Below are 17736 nucleotides of genomic sequence, written 5' to 3' on the forward strand. Positions count from 1 at the left end.
AAACTACACCATACTATCTGGCATCGTGAGCCCTCCAAAGAGTCCGCGCAAACGACCATGGCGAGCCCTGTAGCCTCGGCGGCCTTGAAGGCGCGCATTCGCCGCCCTTCGATGCTGAACAAGCTCTGCCACCCCGAGCAGCTGCTGCCACACTTCCCCACCGGCTCATACATTGGCTGGTCCGGTTTCACGGGAGTTGGATACCCAAAGTAAGCTTTCCGTTAATGACCAAGATGGGGCGGGGACATGTGCTGACGCGTTACCCTGCAAAACAGGAAGATGCCCACGTACCTGGCCGACCACGTCGAGAAGAACAACCTCCAGGGCAAGCTGCGGTACAGCCTGTTCGTGGGCGCCTCGTCCGGTGCTGAGACAGAGAACAGGTGGGCTGGCCTGGACATGATCGAGAGGAGGAGTCCGCATCAGGTTGGAAAGGCCATCGCCAAGGGTATCAACGACGGCAGGATCAACTTCTTCGACAAGCACTTGTCCATGTTCCCCGTGGACTTGGTATACGTACGTGAACCCAGCATGCCTAAGCAGTTGGCAAACGGGATGTCGCGATAATTATGGACGGATTGCTAACATTGTCTACAGGGTTTCTACACAAAAGACAAGCCCAACAAGAAGCTCGACGTCGTGGTGGTGGAGGCAACTGATATCTTGGAGGACGGCAGCATCGTCCCGGGCGCGTCCGTTGGAGCCACCCCTGAGCTGGTTCAGATGGCCGACAAGGTCATCATTGAGGTCAACACCTCCATCCCAAGTTTCGAGGGCCTGCACGACATCACAATGACCGACCTGCCCCCCAAGCGAAAGCCATACCTGATCATGGGCGTCGAGGACCGCATTGGCACGACGTCGATCCCCATCGACCCCGAGAAGGTGGTTGGCGTGCTGCACTCCGACTACCGTGACCAGACGCTCCCCAACTCGGCCGCGGACGAGGGTTCGCAGCAGATCGCCAACCATATCATCGAGTTCTGGACCCACGAGGTCAAGCACGGACGTCTGCCCGACTCTCTGCTCCCAATCCAGTCTGGAATCGGCAACATCGCGAACGCTGTGGTTGGAGGACTGAATGACTCTAACTTCAAGAACCTGAAGGTGTGGACCGAGGTCATCCAGGACACCTTCCTCGACCTGTTCGACTCGGGCAAGCTGGACTTCGCGACGGCCACCTCAGTGCGCTTCTCTCCCGACGGCTTCAAGCGTTTCTACGACAACTGGGAGGCGTACCACAACAAGCTGCTCCTCCGGTCGCAACAGGTCTCCAACTCGCCCGAGATTATCCGGCGGCTAGGCGTCATCGGCATGAACACGCCGGTGGAGGTGGACATCTACGCGCACGCCAACTCGACGTGCGTCCTGGGTTCGCGCATGCTCAACGGTCTGGGCGGCTCGGCCGACTTCCTGCGGTCGTCCAAGTACTCCATCATGCACACGCCCTCGACGCGGCCGTCCAAGACGGACCCGCACGGCGTGAGCTGCATCGTGCCCATGTGCACGCACGTCGACCAGACGGAGCACGACCTGGACGTGGTGGTCACCGAGGCCGGGCTCGCGGACGTGCGGGGCCTGAGCCCGCGCGAGCGCGCCCGCGTCATCATCGACAAGTGCGCCCACGACATCTACCGCCCCATCCTCAAGGAGTACCTCGACAAGGCCGAGTGGGAGTGCCTGCGCAAGGGCATGGGCCACGAGCCCCACCTGCTGTGGAACAGCTTCGACATGCACAAGGCCCTCGTCGAGGAGGGCAGCATGGCCAAGGTCCAGTGGAAGTAGATTACGTGAGGGGTGGGCCCCAGCGGTGGTGGCGAGAGTCGCCTAGCGCGGCGTGACTTAAGCTTAATACAAATCGTCCCATTTTCATCCCTTTTTGGTTATCATTCATTTTGATGTGCCCCCTTGGTGAACGCTAATGCAGTCTGGCAGGTTTGACAACTGCAGCTCGGAGACTCCCGCAGGATAGCTTACCCGAAGCCGTGGCATCCTCTCACCTCAGCAACACTTGTGATATCGTGGAAGCTTATTTTGCCTAGAATAGCAAGCTCATTGGGCTGACAGCAGAATGCACAGAATATATCTGGGCACCTGAATTGGTCTTGACTTGCTATCTCTTCATACAATTATCACGAGCTTGATGCGTCGCTATCTCAACTTCGAGGACGCAATGACCGACGAACAACTTGCTCATGAGTCAGTCTGATCTTGGATTGGCCATTCGGCCCTGTGGCCGCCAACGGCTCGATTTCCTCTGACGTCTGGAGCTGCTTCTCGCCAATGAGGGTCAACCGCCTCAGACCATGGCAGCTGTTTGCCGACATCGAGGCCGAAGCAAGCGACCGTGAGCTCCAACTAGCGTTGTCACGATCTGGAGCTATTGAGTTGTTGACGACAATGTCGAGCTCGATGATAAGTCGATGATGGCAAGGCGAACAACGGACCGAGTACCTTCCTTTAAGGAGAGACGCGCTCGGCCAGTGGCCTCCTCTTTCTTTCCCTCTTCCTGCTCTACAGAGTCTCCGTCGTGGTAAGGGTTGGTCTTAATATCAGACCGCGAAGCACCAAAAAAGAACGAATTGATACCGTGTACCCACCAAAAATGGACTTTACACACGGAACAGGACGGCATGCCGGTCGACGCTACCACTGGTGCCTGCCATGCGGCATCCTTTTCGGGCTTATGGCATTCGTGACGATGCTGACTTTCGGCGTCCTCAGCTACATTGACCATGGTGGGATTGCCCACTGTGTTGAAGGTGACTGGAGGGCAACCAGGAAGGTCCCAAAGCCCGGGTACCCTGAATCTCTGGAACCCGATGACCAAGTTGCCATAGCGAGCGGGAAGGTCCCCGAGGAGTTGGTGGTCCAGGAAGGACAGCTGCATGTCCGCAGCGATGACCCTGCTCGCAGATATGCCGAGCAGGAGCAGGTGGCCGAACACGACACGGACGCGGATGAGGCGTCCGGAGCCGAAGATCGGCGGCGGCAGATCAGGTTGCCCAAGCTGCCCATCCCCTCAGAGATCCTCGATATTCCCATCAAGATCCCAACGCGCGTCTCAGAAATCCTCGGTGACCTGCCTATCCCCACGATTCCCACTGACCCGGGAGACATCATCGACAGTCTGCCTACCGACCCAGGAGAGTTGATCAGCGACCTGCCTATTCCCACGCTCCCCTCGATCCCTGCGATCCCCACGCTACCGGTCCCCGTCCCGATCCCGACAAAGATCCCGGACCTACCCATTCCCACCGGCACGAACCTTCCGGGCGTGCCACTTCCCACCGTCCAACCACCCAGCAAGCCCAAAGACCCCTACAAGCTGCCCGACCTCACCGAAATCCCCCACCGGGTCCTGACCCTGCTACACGGCTCCATCAGCAAGCTGAGCACCAGCAAGGACACCCCGAAGTACCTCCGCGACGTCCTCCGGCTGATCCTCCGGATCCTCAACCGCGTCGCTGGCGGCAAACCCGTCCCCGACCCGTGGCCGTCCAAGACGCTCCCGTTGCCAACAAAGACGAAGCTGCCGCTCCCCACGCTGACCGTCCCGACGGTTCCCAGGTTCCCGCCGCTGCCGAGGCCGACGCTGACCCTGCCCACCGGGCCAAAGCGACCCGGAAGGCCGGACAGCATCGAGCGGGCCGCGGAGGAGGCGCGGGACGAAGGCGGCGGCGGCGAGGAGCTGCTGAGCGACGAGAGGCGCAAGCAGCTCCGGGCCTCTGTGGCCGACGAGGTGTGGGCCGGGGCTGACTGGAGCAACCCGCTCCTTGCGCCCCTCACGGCGGCGGCGGCCATGCTCACGTTTGATGCTGTCTACGCGGTCGCGGGGAAGTGGAAGGAAACAGACGACGAGGGTGAGAAGGACAGGCTGTTGGGCTTGTTTGTTGTTGTCAATGATGATGAGTAGGGGCAGACTGTGGCTTGATTGATCCCTGGTTAGGGTGATGACACTTGGTGTTATGGTGGTCTGCGGTCCGGCGTGATGATGTGATGCGCCTTTGGACTGTGGATAGACGATGTATTATTTCTTATCCTATTGTAGGACCACACCAACAAGGACTCGGGTTCGGGGTAGCTCACAGAGGAGTTGACGCATAGGTAGTTGCTCACCTTCACTAGATTCAATGACAGTTCGCTATCCATGTATATTTACAATCGATGTTACGACAATCGTTTCGATTTGTCCTCTCTTTTACCTAATGTCGCTGTATAGTGTATGCTCTTGAATGGCCGGCTAGCGGATAAACAACTCCGACAGGAATGGTCATTCCAGTGAGTTTGATGTCTTCAATTTGTCATTAATAATAGTGAAGGTCTAATTTGTGATCTTGTCTCCTACTTTCTGGAGGAGGACTGTTACTCTGTTGGCATGGGCACTCACGAATGGTGTGTGCTGTGAGGTGTGCACATGGAGCACGCAGGCGGAAGAGTCCTCATCCTTGGGAGGTGGTTGACCGAGCTTTCAGGGAGATTTGGACAGGCAGAACCAGAAATATCCTTATTTCAAGTTCCCCGCCCTGCACCTTACTTTCATGCCTGCCCCTCCACATATCTCGTCCCAAGGTTGCCGTCCAAGCCATAATTCTGCGCCCCGCTGCCCCCTCCCCCACCGGCCGACTTCCCCTACCGGTGACCAGGACCCAAGCTCTGCTTAAGACCCAGCGTCTGCGTCGCGGGCGTCTTACGCTGTAACATAAGCTGGGTGTCGAAGACCTTCCGATCGAGCACCTTGAAGTCGAACCCGCACGGGGCGAGCTCGTCCCGAGCCTTGAGCAAGGCGTCGCGAGCAGCCTTGATCTTCTCCGGGGCGCCGTCGTCGTGCACGTGGTACCTGGCCCAGAGGGTCCACTTCCCTGCCGAGTCGACCTTCTCGAGGCTGTCGAAGGCCGGTAAAGGGCCGGAGGGCGGGCCCTGGAACGAGGCGGGCGGCGTGTAGTGACGCACCAGGTTGAACTCGAGCAGGGGGTCGTCCCGGTGGTACACGTCGTGCGTCTCCTCGACTATCTGGGCCTTGTAGCGGAACTCGTTGTCGTTCAGGACCGCGGGCAGGTTGAGCTGGCCCCAGATCTCGATCTTCTTGCGCTGCATCACGAGCGACTGGCCCCCGGCGACACTAACTGGGTCTGGGATCTCGGACCAGAAGAGCGCGCCCGGCGTGGACGCCAGCTGCTTGTGCTGCTGCCCGCCGAAGTCGGTGGCCTTGGAGACCTGGTAGCGGGCGGTGACGATGTACGACTGCTTCTTCACAATATCGCTGAGCTCCCTCCAGGCCGGGTCGACGTAGGGGCCCACCTGGGGCTGGAGCGGCTCCGCGCCCGGCAGGCCGAACATGAAGGGGTCCGGCGCCGGGCGGATGCCGTTGATGCCGTTCCTCTTGGCCAGGGGTTTTGGCTGGGCCGGGCCAGTGAAGTGGAAGACGCGGTAGACGCGGGGGTTTGGGTCGCTCCAGCAGTACGAGCTCAGAATGGACCTCGCATTGTCGAAGTCGACGTCGTTGACGAACGCCGTCAGGAACAGCTCGTACATTTTGGCGACGGCTGGTGACAAAGAGAGGAGTTGAAGGCCGAGAAGCACAGGGCGGTGAGCTCTCCAGGCCTCCAGAGGGCCAGAAGCTAGTATCTGGGTGGATGATCGTATCAAAGCGTTCCTGGTGTTGGTTGATGTCTGAGTGAGAGCTCAGGGATTGAATGCACCTCGGGACCTGAGGTTGTTTGTTGATGGTGGGCGGGACAGGGGGCGTCAGGCTTGGCAGCACCGATTTGGCGGGGCAGGTCAAGCTGCCCCCGCCTGTAGGGCTGAACTCAATTCACCTAGGTAGGTACTGGCCTGCCGAGATGCATGTGTTTGACTCTCAAAGCTATGGCAAAGAGGTATTGAATGTCCTGATAGTCAGGCCCTGGTTCGCCAATAGTTCAGTCGTTGAGAATTCTGTTGAAAGGGTCGCACCCACACCAGAAACAGATGAAGCAAATGATTGTTTATTGTGGTGTGTAGGAGGAAGGAAAGATTTCATCCCGCTACGAACGCCCAGAAGAAAGCCATTCCAGGGCCCGCGTGTGCCCCGTGCGGAACGGCCGTGATCTCGACCTCTTGAACAGAAACCACACACACATAATCCGGGATCTGCTACCGTTATGTTCACGCCCATGCACCGCAAAAAATCTTGAACAAGAGCATGGATGGAGATTGTGTCCTACGATGTTTTGGATCAGCTGCCTCTCCTTACTTTCACGATCAAAGGGGTGTCTGCTCGCCGAAACTTTTCTTTTACTTTCAGAAATAAAAGATCGCTCAGTGCATTCTCCTGTTAGCTATGATTAGTCGAATGCCTGTCTCTATGTGCCTCTATGTGACTCCGAAGCATGATGATAAAGTCTCAACCATTTCCCCAAGGGGTAGTAGAAAACTCCATGGCCTGGAATGGACACAGGCTGCCACAGTTCCCTGGGGAAGAACTTCGCATGATGAATGAACCGCCCCGATCAAGATGATGCCTCCACCTACAACGCAATGGTGTACTGTAGGACCTGCCGAGGTTTCCGGAGCTTCTGTCTGAATTTCCCAAATCATCCTGTCAACACTGTGTATGCCCCTGAGACCAAGTCTTCCTCGGCCTCACCGTCTCTTAGTCCTCCCGAGCGTTCCCCAAGCCTGGTCATTTTCGGCCAGAGAACACACAACAACCACCTATTTTTCGGGCTTTGATGGTAAGACTCTCCACACTTGTCCACTTCCGCTCCCATTCGGGCCATGTGGCTTTGTTCATGGGACAGGCTCAAGTATACCTTCCCAACCGGCTGGGGAGGTCTGGTCCAACAATTCTGCTTACGTGTCACTTGTATTAGGCTGTTGCAGCGGGTTTTGAACAGGCAGGGTGACACCAGAGCACATGTTCGGCACGACGAACCGCAGTCGGCCGAACCCAGCAACGCCGGTCTCGTCCATCTGCCGGATGATCCGCTCGAGCTTCTCGCCGAAGGTCTCGGATCCCATATGATCCTTGACGTCGAGCTAGAGGAAGAAGAAAACACAACGGTCAGTCCAAAGCTCCCGCAGTGTACAAAATATGAGACACATGAGTGAGAGGTAATACTCACAAGACGCAAACACTCAGAAGCACTAGCCAGCCGGACAGACCCCCAGAGCGCCCCGACGAGCGCGTCCCGCGACACGCAGCGCGAGACCTCGGCCGCGAGAGGCGTGCCGCCCAGGTTGAGCGCGCAGCTCTCGAGAACCCACAGCAGCGCGAAGGCGTGTCGTTGAGGCTGGAGAGGAAGTGGTCGCGGCGCCCGCTCTCGTTGGTCTTCTTCTCGACCTCCTGGAACCGCTTCAGGATCGTGCCGGCCGTGCCCTCGACCAGCGCCGTGACGGCGGGCGCCCGCTGCAGCTGCTCCTCGGGCGGCTCGTCGCCGTGCGCGTGGAACACCTCCGTCTCGACGCGACGCAGCAGGTCGTCGTAGGCTGGTTTGTCCTCGTCGGTCGTGTTGGTCTGCTCGATTTGCTGCGGCTGTGACTGCTGCGCTGCCTCTCCTTGCTGCTGCTCCTCGGTGTTGGGCTGCTGGGCCTCTGGCCCAGGGTTGCGCAAGCCCTCGGCCTGATCATCCTGTCCCTTTGCGTCCTTGGTCGGCTGCTGAGTTTCCTTGGACTCGGGCTGGTACTCCGTGGCGCCCTTCGCGATGCCCTGGAGCTCCGCGCCCTGACTCAGGTCCCGGAGGCTGGGCTCGATCTGCTCTTGCTCGGTGTGCTCGCCCTCGATCTTAATCTTGCTGGTGGGGGTCGAGTTTGCAGACTTGGCGAAAGGCATGGCCACGGGCCCCGCGGAAGATGGCCTCGAAAAGGGGTTCCGCGATCCGCTCGGCTCGGCGGCCCATCCCTCGGTGATGCCTCGCGGCTGGTGGCTGGACGCGCGGGAAGATCCAGGCGTGGGAGCTCCCTCGCGGTCGATGGCAGCCTGGCCCGCGTACTGGCCGCCTTGGGCCACCTTGCTCCTCTTGGCCGCCGGGACAACCTGATCGGTCGAGACGCGCTTGTTGTTGTTGGGCATCAGCTGCTCGCCGCGGGGCACGTTATATGGAATCGCATCAGATCCAGAGGTTAGGGCCTTGAGGAGGCCGGGGAAAAGGCCGACAGCAGTGGCACGCTTTGTGAGCTCCATGAACTCGCCCTCCATCGAAGGGTCGAGGATTTGACGTCGGGAGGCGTTGGTGGTCGTAGTGGAGAGGATGTTGCCAACTTTGAGGGAAGGAGTTAGCAAGTCTTTCTCGTGCCCAAGGGTATAAAAACGAGACTGGAGGGAATGAATGGCGGTGAAACCATGGCTTATCATGTCTAGTCACTTACCGGCACGACTCAGAGGGTCATACGCAAACATCGCCAGACCCCGCTTAGAGGTCAGGATGGGTATCTCGATGATGATCTTGCCAATCTTGAGAAGAGCCGCAAGGGCGTTGATCTTGGTGACAGTGTGGTCGGAGTAGGTTCCGTAAACGCCAATGTTGTCAGTAGAGGGGGAAAGATAGCTCTTGACGTGCGCCGCGATGTTGTCGAAGTCGCCCTCCTTGAAGAAGTAGACATCCCGCCAGGTGGCAAACAGGCTCTCCATGTGATTGGTCATGTTTTCAAACGAGACGACGACCTGGTTGTCGTGCTGAACCTGCTGGCCGTACGCGAGCCGAATGTTCTGGGTCCACTGGTCGAAGGGAAAGCACAGGGCCCGGTCGTAGACGGCGTTCTTGATCTGCCGGTCATCCAGCTGGCCCATCATCAGGTGACAGTGCTGTGGAGTGAGAGAGCTGACACAGAGGCGCGTGTCGACAATTTGCTCGACCGTCATGTGGCGGTTCGGGCTGTCATGCCTCTGGGATAGGTTGCGGTAAGGCTCGTCTCCCATCGTGACTGGTGCTACTGCGGCACAATCGTTAAAAATAGGAAGTAGTGACGGGTTGTTTTGCTGAGCAGATAAAGGCGGAGGACTAGGACCAGGTGCGGGTTTGGGCGCAAGCGGTCGCAGTTGTTGTCTCAAGGTTGGGGTTCTTGCCATGACAGGAAGGGTTTAGGTACGAAGAGGCATACGGTCAACGAAGATAAACCTTGACGGCAGAGATGGTCGCCAAGTGTTGTTGACCATTTTCAGAGAAAGGCAGTGAAAAGGCGTTGGGAAAGTGAGAGTGTGCGGCGAAGTGTGCCAGAATTTTATGGAATGACTTACTGTGAATGAGGCTGTTGCGCATTTTCTCAAGTAGTTGGAAAGACAAAATCAGGCCTCAAATCTGAATAAGTGAATTTCAGCCCATGTTTTGGACCACGAGGAAGTGGTTGAATCACTCGTATCCGGGGCGTTGTTGAGAACACGTTCCAGTGAAGACAAACGGAAGTGAAAATATTGTTTTCCAGAGTGTGCGTGCACCACATTACTGGCTATTGTAGAGTGGCCTAAAAGTTAAAACTTGAGCCGAATCCAATGCCTGAATTCACAATTCGACCATTTGACACTCCCGGTGGAGCACAAGCATTGGCAAAGTGCCTTGATATTGAAGCTGTAGCCGCGTTCAATATTCCTCTACTTGGCTCTGGGTTCGCATTTCAAAACCCAGTCTGTACGCATTTTTATGCATACACAAGAGCAAAGCCGCTTCCTTTGGGGTCGAGTGGTGAGTGTTCCACAAGAGAGTGTGCCACAGGAGATCGGAGGTTGTCCCATAGGTGGTTGTCCCACAGGAGGTTGTGCCCACAGAAGAGTGTCCCCATAGGAGAGTGTCCCAGCGGAAGTTTGTTTAAATTCAAAATGAACTGCTTCGTTGAATGACTTCAGCTATCCTCTTGCTCTAGGGCACCTCCTGCGTGGCTGAGCTCCTGATGTCACCGAGTCAACCCCTGACCGGGGCGTTGTAGACTTTCAGTAGTGGGTATGTCTCTACCATCGGGAGTAGAACACCACAGTACTGCATCATGTTGCCAGGTTCTTGGAGAATCCCCATAACATGGCCCCCAATCTGGGCCAGGGGGAACTTGAAGGAATGCCATATCGCCTTCCTGACGTTGTTGTACGTATCCGGTCTGCAGCACAGAGATAGCCACAAACTCAGAAGCGTTGGTGTTAGGTCCTGGCCGCTGTCGGTGACATATACGTGCTGGATCTGTTGCACAGGCACCTTGGTGAAGCCAAACTGTCCAGTTGTGCCAAAGAAACCTGGGGTAGCTGTCATTTGCAGGGATCGCAAGACAGGATTATTAGACCACATCGAGCCGTGAGACATATAGCCAACCTCCAGTTCATCATCTGCAGCGTGTGTGTCTCCTTGGCTCTCCTTGAGCCTATTTCCAAAGCTGCCCTCGTGATACTTGGGTGGTTTCGGGGCCTTCCGGACGTGAGGAGGCGCAACGATATAGAATCGTGCTGCAGCAGTGAACGCTCGGAGACAGAAGAGGCTGTCAGAAGGTATGGACACTCTCAGTGACCAGTCTCTAACGAGGCTTGACAGTATTCTATTGGGCGCCATGGCGAAGTTTACCTGCACGCCGAGGTTTTTGATGCGCCTGAAGCCCTCCCAGATGCCTGGGGCCATCGGGCCCCCGCGGCACACATTGAAGGGTGGAACGATGCAGAGAACATCCGCTTCAACGTCGAAGTGAATCTGGCCGGTCTGTAACTTCTGGCTGACACCGAAGAAGCTCGCGAAGCGCAGCGGCGGGGGCAGAGTACGCAGCACCTCCTTCCTGGCCTTCTTGCATGCGAGCAAGAGGGGCCTGAGCCTCCGCGTCCTCTGCTTGACCTCTTCGCACGGGTTGATTGAGATCCATGGATCCTTGATGCCCGAGTCGATGCAAGTGATATGGGCGCGAACGATGTGGAATCGCGGCACGGAGAGGACTGCTGTGTGCCAAATCAGATCCTGGAGCTCCTGGGGGAAATCGCCGAACTTTTTGAACTCGCTTGGTGGTGTCGCCGAGGTGTCACCGCTTTCCCTTCTGTCGGCCTTGGCATGCTCTTCTGAACTCATTGTTTTCGTTGGCGTTCTTTTCCCTCTCTCTCCTCTCGCTCATGAATGAATTTGTAGAAGCTGCAATGCCTAACATTAGTCCCTTTTTCTCCTTGCGTTGTATCGACTGAGAGCGAATACGACCGTGGCCAGGGAAACTTAAATACTCTAGACAGTGAGTCCCGGCATAGATTCGCAGATAATTGAACCTATTCCGATGCCTTTTCAAAAGGAATTCATCTCCGAATTTGCAAACATTGGGCTGAAGATAGCCCCATATTCTGTCGGTGGACGGACAAAACTGGTCTAGGACCGCGTTATTGTACCGGGTGTGCGATAGTGGCTTTTAGGGGGAAAGAATTTGAACTTGAATGTGAGCCAGCTTAGCTGCCAGCCGGCTAGGCTGTTGGTTCATGGTCTGCAGGCCCCGCAGGCTGAAAACTACTCGAGGCTGCCATTTCCTGGAAAGCGCACAAAATGTGAATACCAGTTCTATAATCAGAATGGTAGTACACCAGGATGAAGTCCTAATGGGTCAAATTTAACTCGACACCTTAACTTCTATGTCCTTAGGCACCTCTGTCATCTCAGGTAGTAGGTGCAGAGTTATAGGAAGACTTTTTCAACATCACGGTTAAGGAAGAGGTGAAATCGCAGGGACGAGCTCTTTCCTATAATATTGATAAAATGGATAGGAGACTCTTGCGAAAGTTTCAGAAAGCAGCGAAATCTTGAGAAAGTACTCATTGTGATTTTCGTCTATCGAGCTCTATCATAAAACATCTGAATCCCCCAAAATGCCAATTCATGATGGCCTCCAAAAGACCGCCATGACTGATCAGTAGTCCGAGCTCTTGAGCTCCAGCTCGAAAGTTTAGCAAGTGTCCTTCCCACGAATTCTTACACCTACGTATCCGCCGTAGCAGAACGCTTGACCGGACGGCCATCATACCCTTCTCCTGCCTCATCCAACTCGGAGTCAGCCTCCTCCTTCACTTCGGGGTCTCTTTGCCGCTTCCTGAGCTCTCCAGAGCTGCTTGGGCTTGGAGGCTTTGCAAGGGCTTTCGGCTTCCAGAAACGGCCCTCGATGCGGTCTTGGTCAAGCACGACGATATTGTTCTCGCCGTGGGACACCAAGGGGACGTCGAGGTACAGTTCCGTATCCCCATCCAGGGCAGCGCTGTTCTGGGTGCCGCTCTTCGCTCGTCGGGCGGCTCGCTTTGCTGGCGAGTTGTCCGGGCGCAGGCGCAGAATAAGCACCGCATCCCACCCGTCATATTTCATCTCAGACACATCGATCTTGTAGTACCCCTCCGGGATACGATGAAGCAGCCCCGATCCGGGTGTGGGCTCATGCTCAAAGGGGATTTGCCAGATATCGTAGGCATTCTGGGCGAGGACCGCCCTTGAGTTGCACGATCCGTTTTCGGCGTTGACAAAATCCGGGTCTGCGATGAGCCGGATAACAACGCTCTCTCCTAGTAGGATCTGTACTGTGAAATGCTTCTCGACGCCTGCTTCCTGTTACATGTTTGTCGTTAGTACTATCAACGAAACATGCGCTTCTGCTAAGACCACCAACCTTCCATAAGAGCTGCTTGGCACGACCAGATGTATGTTGCGTGAAGTTCCCTTTGAATGTGCTGGTCTGAATGCCTAACGCAGCGCCTCTGTCAAAGAACTCCTGAACGCTCATTGTCATCGCTAGGGCCTTCGCAGCCCCTTGGGCAAGGGTCCATTTCCAAGCCGCCGTCTGTATGTCCTTCATCGCCTTGACCGTGATCTTGTTCTTGATACTGCCGTGCGACCGCAGACGACCCAAGGTATTACAGAACTCCATGATCTCATTTTTGGCCTTGGAGTTGGCAATACTGCCGCCTGAGAGAAGGATGAAGACCTTTTCAACGTCTTCTCTCTTAGCAACGAGTTGGATATTCTTCTTTGCTAGGTTGAGAATTTGACGGTATGCTGTGTCCCACGCAGCATTCAACACCTCGACGGGGATGTCAATGGCAAAGGTGTGCTTGTCGGATTCGCCGAGCATGCTCTGGAGGTTAATGATCAAGCGCTTGGGCTTGTCAAGAGGCAGTTGTGCCTTCTCCCGGAAGAACACGTCGAGGAATGCCGCGCGGATGGTGCGCCTGTGCTTGTCAGGGAATCTTTCTCTGGCTCTCCAATCTTTTGTCATCTGTTGGTCGATGGCTTTGCCAATCTCGATTTCCCAAATTTCATAACCACCTCTTAGACCAAAGTCACTCTGGGATGGAGAGTATATCGAGGGACGGCCATCGTGTTTCCATCTCAACTCGCCATAAAAGCCTCCCATGGAGTGGCCACCGAAGTCGAGAACCATCAAGTAGTTGTGGCCTGTTAGCTGTCCGGGGTGGTGCCGCAAGAGGTATTGTGCTCGTGCTGCGGCCTCGAAGGTGAAGGTGATCTCAATGTCCTTCCCAGAAACTGTCTTGTCGAGTAAGGGACCCAAATATTTTTGGATGTTGCTCTCGCTAGATGACCACGTATTCGGTATGCAGAGAGTAATGCAACGGACGTCGAATTTCTCTTCCTGAGCTTTGATAACGATGTCTTCAATGATTTTGGTACTGTTTCGATTTTGAAGTTAGTACTTATTCCATGTGTACCTTTATATAGCTCTTGTATATAAAGATACAAGAAGTAGGGATAGGGAAGCGGTACAAGAATTGTAGTAGCATGCTCTCAAGGTGATCCCGGAAATTTTCTTTCTCCTTCGAAGATGGCAACGACGAGTAGTAATCACAGAGAGCCTCCGTGAACGGATGGTTGTCGGTATTGTCGCTCAGAAAATAAACCATGCTCTTCAAGCTGACGGTTCTCTTGCCCGTTTGGTTGGCCGCATCGTACCCGACTATGACGTTCTGTCCGTCGTAAGCGCACCCAACTGAAGGGTACTCTCCTTCATCGAATCGTTTGTCTATTCCATCGTCTGCCCGGGAGTCCTGAATTTGGTAATTAAAGTCGGAAATGATTCTCTCGTTGCTTCTCTGGTTGATCTCTCGACCTGCAACAACCACACGGGTTCCTGTACTTCCAAAGTCTATACCCACGTAGCTTTTGAGAACGTATCAGTACAAGAGAAAGTTTTGAAGAGTTGCTTAGATTCCACTGTGAAGGGATGAAGAACAACTTACCCTAAGCGCTGGACCGTAGCGCGTTGTGGTTGGCTCGCCATCTCCGTGTCTCTGGACGGAAGAAACTCCGGTGAGAAGCTCGCCAGTGACAAGTAAGGCGTAGATTTAGGTGCATCAAGGAGTAGGAGGTGTAGAAGGAGGAGATGTTAATCATTGATCTCAATGTACTTACGCAGACCAGCACTGGGAAGTAGTGCTTGCCGCTCTCGCATAAAGGCTTGGCTCCGTCGGACTTGAAATGTACTCGAGTACTTGCATACGGTACTTGGAGAGGTATTTTAAGGACTTGAGAGGAGTTCGGATAGTATGGTGCTTGAAAGTTGCTTTCAAGGGGGTTTGCACTTGAGTGGGTTGCTCAACTTAGGGAAGATGATGTTGATAATAACACGGTGCTAGTTTTAGGCAGTCGGTCCCTGCATGGGAATAGGATGTAGAAGATCCGTGCAAGAACTCCGTCTCAGGACCTGTTAGATCTAAGTGATGACTTTGGAGACGGGTCACTACGTTTCGCGCATGGTGTTATCGAAACGTAGCTCAAGTTTCTTGATCTGGAGGGGGATGGAAGGCTGGGTGGTGACCTCGGGAAACAAAGGATTTAGGTAAGAAGGGGACAGAAGAGAAGGAGTATGATGACTTGTAGATGAATCTTGTAATGTCGTAATGTAGCAGAAGTGTGTAGAGTAGCAGTCAGGGTGTGATCTGTCAGTCCTGCTTGGCCAGACAGGAAGGCTTAGTTTCGATGCAGCTGGCTTCTAGAAGGAACGACCGCTTCTAGAAGGAATGGAGGCTCCTTCCAGAATGTCTGGTGGAAAAGCCTCGAGGACATTGGAATGTGGAGGAGATACTTACTTCTCATGAGATGGTAAGCAGTCTGTGTACGAGAGTACTGCCTGACTGTAGCTCACCCGGTCCCAGCGATTTGGACGTGCTCATGCGCATCCGTGCAAATGAGTGGTCGCCCCTGCGTTGGTTGATTGCTTTGACTGTTGCCCAATTTGCCAAATGGAAAGAGCAATGTGACTTCCGTCTGAGCCTGGCGAACCTCGTCTACTTTGGCATATGAGGAGCGCAATGATGGTGGCTATCGTGGCGGTTGTTCTGGCCCACCTTATGCTCATAGACAGGGGTTCCGCTGGGTGGGTGGGGTGCCAAGAGCCCAATCAGGCAAGTCTCAGCCTTACCTTCGATGTCGTGGTTCCTGAAGAGATGCAGTTGTAAGCCCGTCCCAAAACGAGATGTACCGTTGGGCGGCCTCAACTAGTTGTATTCGGATCCGAATCAGCTAGAACAGGCAGTAATTGGAAAAGCCTTTCCTTCCATTGAAGTGCTTGCAAAGTCTCGATACCCGAGGCTGAAAAAAAAAAGAAATCCCAGAGTGTCTGGATGCCACTTCGTCAGTGACACGGGCTGTAGTGCAGAGAACAAGCTTTTCCAACATTGAAAGATGATGACCTTGGAAAAGGTTTGGCGTGGATTTAGAGCAGAACTTTGACCGTTATTCTAGAGTGGCACTGCTTGCGGTGTGCCATGAATGAGACCTCGTAAAGTCAGTCGCCTCGTAAGCCCTTAGGGTTATGTATTTCATATGTTAGCTGGACAGTTTCCTCTTTGATCATTCAGAGTGTAAAGGTGCAAATAGACCAGTCGGGAGCACCATGATACCTTCATAGCTGCATCATGAGAACATTTTCACACATAATATCAAGGCTACCGTGTCTACCGGTCATGATACTTAAGGAGCTTCATGACCATTCTGCCATTTGATGGCCGATCAACGGCAGGAGCTGACATGCGTTCTCTTATTGGACCAGAACGAAGCGCAGAACGTATATGCATTCTACTTCTACTGCCAATCTCTGCATCTGTGTATTTCCAAATACATGTGGTTCATGCGCCCATGATCAAGTATGTCCAAGTTGGCTCTCATGGCCAGCATCTCGACTTGGTATCTGCCCGAAAACCCACTGCTATTGAATCCCTCCCCAAACCGCTTTGTCTCCTGTGACGTCCGGCTTCATCAAGTTGATTCACAGAGACGACGCTGAGGCTGTATGCTTATCTGAAGAAAGGACGATGCTAACGAACGTGGTGCTTCCCAGGAACGTCTGCTGACCAGATCTTCACTGAATACCAGGAGCTCTGGCGAGGGCGACAGCAACCCATCGAAAATGCCACGCTAGTCAAACGATGACAGTTAGCTGCACTGTGGCCAGAGGCGAAGAATTTATGCGTGTGTTGAGAAACGAGGAGTTTGGTGGCTCACAATCGCTTGATCCTGTCCCAAATGTCTGACCACAGCTCATCCAGGCCCAGATCGTTTTCGCGGCCGCCCAGGTCGACGCTTTTTGGGAGGGCCCTCCTCTTCGCCGTTTGCACCTGCCAGAGCCAGCTCGTTGGCCTTTGACGCACCAGCCGCCCGCTTCTTGTAAGATCGCTTCGGCCGAGGGACGTCGTTTGTGTTGTTCTGCTCGTTCATTGCGGTTTGCGTGGTGGCGGTCGCGGTATTGTTGTGATCGTCAGCGCCATCCATGTTGCGCACCGTCTGTCGGCCGAGAACGAAGTCGCAGAAGGGGGACCTCGATCGGTGCTCGTGCATAGGGTCGTCTTGCGAGTTCCAGCTGTCGAGGGCGATTGTGCAGTAGGGGCAGACGACATTGTCGTCTTGATACGGGGGCTTGGTAAACGAGAAGAATCCCGCGCGGGCGAGGCGCTCGGGCGAGGGCTTGTCGTCGCTGAGCTCCCAGTCAAGGTTCCACTCCAGGAACGACGCGATCCTGTTATGGTACTGGAAGTAGGGCTCGAGGTCGCACTCGATCTTTGACTTTTTAGGAGCCATTTTGGAGTCCGAACCGAGCGGGGAACCGCGGATTGTGGGCGTTCTTGGTGGGGTTGTGATGGGACGGGACGTGTTTGTGAAGGAAGGAACGAGGCTGTCACCTGAAATGCAGCCGCTGGGGGCAGCATGGGTTGGTCAATCAGATCATTGACGTCGAGACAGATCCTGCAGATGCACTTACTGGATGTCATCCTGTCCCACCCTAAAATCGACTCCATTTCATCCTCTCACCTTCGAATGTGCTGGCATAGACAAATGGCCCTGGCCTGGGCATAACTATCATAGATTAGGATTTGAGTCCTTTTTTCTTGGAGGCAAGCAATCTACAAAGCGGAATGAATCCCATCCTCGTGACATATGTACCGTGCCCAACCATTTATCCGACGAAGGGTTTTCGAAAAGACACGTGAGGTTTCAAAACCTGGTCTGATGTTGTAGCCAGCTCCATAGTAGCTGCATTAGAAAGCCTCGGAGGCTTTAGTGAGTAGGGAAGGTAAATATCCTCGGAGAGGGTGATCGACGTGCAAATCAGAGGCACATATGTGCAGGCACACTGACTGTTACCCAAGCTGCAGCATCTCATACGGGAACTTGAGTCACTTGAAATTTTTGGCAGGATCCCAAAATATTTTTCTCCATTCATAAAAAGTATTATCATTCATTTTGTGACCCTGATTTGAGCTAATCAACGCCTAAGTGCTGCTAGCTGGTCTCACTAGGATGCAAGTGTCAAGCCAGACTTGGA

The 17736-nt window shown here is 54.6% G+C and overlaps 7 protein-coding genes across 7 annotated transcripts; 2 read left to right on the top strand and 5 right to left on the bottom strand.

The window, feature by feature from the left end:
- Positions 1 to 57: 57 nt before the first annotated feature.
- INS49_010962 (uncharacterized protein) lies at positions 58 to 1785 on the top strand (the record flags this gene model as incomplete). Its single annotated transcript, XM_043171684.1, has 3 exons — positions 58 to 209; positions 276 to 516; positions 598 to 1785. 3 exons carry the CDS (start codon positions 58 to 60, stop codon positions 1783 to 1785), a joined length of 1581 nt encoding a protein of 526 aa, XP_043023429.1.
- Positions 1786 to 2605: 820 nt separating this feature from the next.
- On the top strand, positions 2606 to 3916 carry INS49_010963 (uncharacterized protein; the record flags this gene model as incomplete). Its single annotated transcript, XM_043171685.1, has 1 exon — positions 2606 to 3916. The coding sequence occupies one exon, from the start codon at positions 2606 to 2608 to the stop codon at positions 3914 to 3916; it is 1311 nt and encodes a 436-aa protein (XP_043023430.1).
- A 716-nt stretch (positions 3917 to 4632) lies between these two features.
- INS49_010964 (uncharacterized protein) lies at positions 4633 to 5535 on the bottom strand (the record flags this gene model as incomplete). Its single annotated transcript, XM_043171686.1, has 1 exon — positions 4633 to 5535. One exon carries the CDS (start codon positions 5533 to 5535, stop codon positions 4633 to 4635), a length of 903 nt encoding a protein of 300 aa, XP_043023431.1.
- Positions 5536 to 6834: 1299 nt separating this feature from the next.
- Positions 6835 to 8899, bottom strand: INS49_010965 (uncharacterized protein; the record flags this gene model as incomplete). The annotated part of the gene is made up of 4 exons (XM_043171687.1): positions 6835 to 7020; positions 7107 to 7274; positions 7325 to 8241; positions 8350 to 8899. The coding sequence occupies 4 exons, from the start codon at positions 8897 to 8899 to the stop codon at positions 6835 to 6837; spliced, it is 1821 nt and encodes a 606-aa protein (XP_043023432.1).
- Positions 8900 to 9875: 976 nt separating this feature from the next.
- INS49_010966 (uncharacterized protein) lies at positions 9876 to 11009 on the bottom strand (the record flags this gene model as incomplete). Its single annotated transcript, XM_043171688.1, has 1 exon — positions 9876 to 11009. One exon carries the CDS (start codon positions 11007 to 11009, stop codon positions 9876 to 9878), a length of 1134 nt encoding a protein of 377 aa, XP_043023433.1.
- Positions 11010 to 11894: 885 nt separating this feature from the next.
- INS49_010967 (uncharacterized protein) lies at positions 11895 to 14196 on the bottom strand (the record flags this gene model as incomplete). The annotated part of the gene is made up of 4 exons (XM_043171689.1): positions 11895 to 12509; positions 12571 to 13588; positions 13683 to 14075; positions 14156 to 14196. 4 exons carry the CDS (start codon positions 14194 to 14196, stop codon positions 11895 to 11897), a joined length of 2067 nt encoding a protein of 688 aa, XP_043023434.1.
- A 2258-nt stretch (positions 14197 to 16454) lies between these two features.
- Positions 16455 to 16991, bottom strand: INS49_010968 (uncharacterized protein; the record flags this gene model as incomplete). The annotated part of the gene is made up of 1 exon (XM_043171690.1): positions 16455 to 16991. The coding sequence occupies one exon, from the start codon at positions 16989 to 16991 to the stop codon at positions 16455 to 16457; it is 537 nt and encodes a 178-aa protein (XP_043023435.1).
- Positions 16992 to 17736: the final 745 nt, after the last annotated feature.

This window comes from Diaporthe citri (genome assembly GCF_014595645.1).
Source record: "Diaporthe citri strain NFHF-8-4 chromosome Unknown scaffold_5, whole genome shotgun sequence".
Lineage (NCBI taxonomy): Eukaryota > Fungi > Ascomycota > Sordariomycetes > Diaporthales > Diaporthaceae > Diaporthe > Diaporthe citri.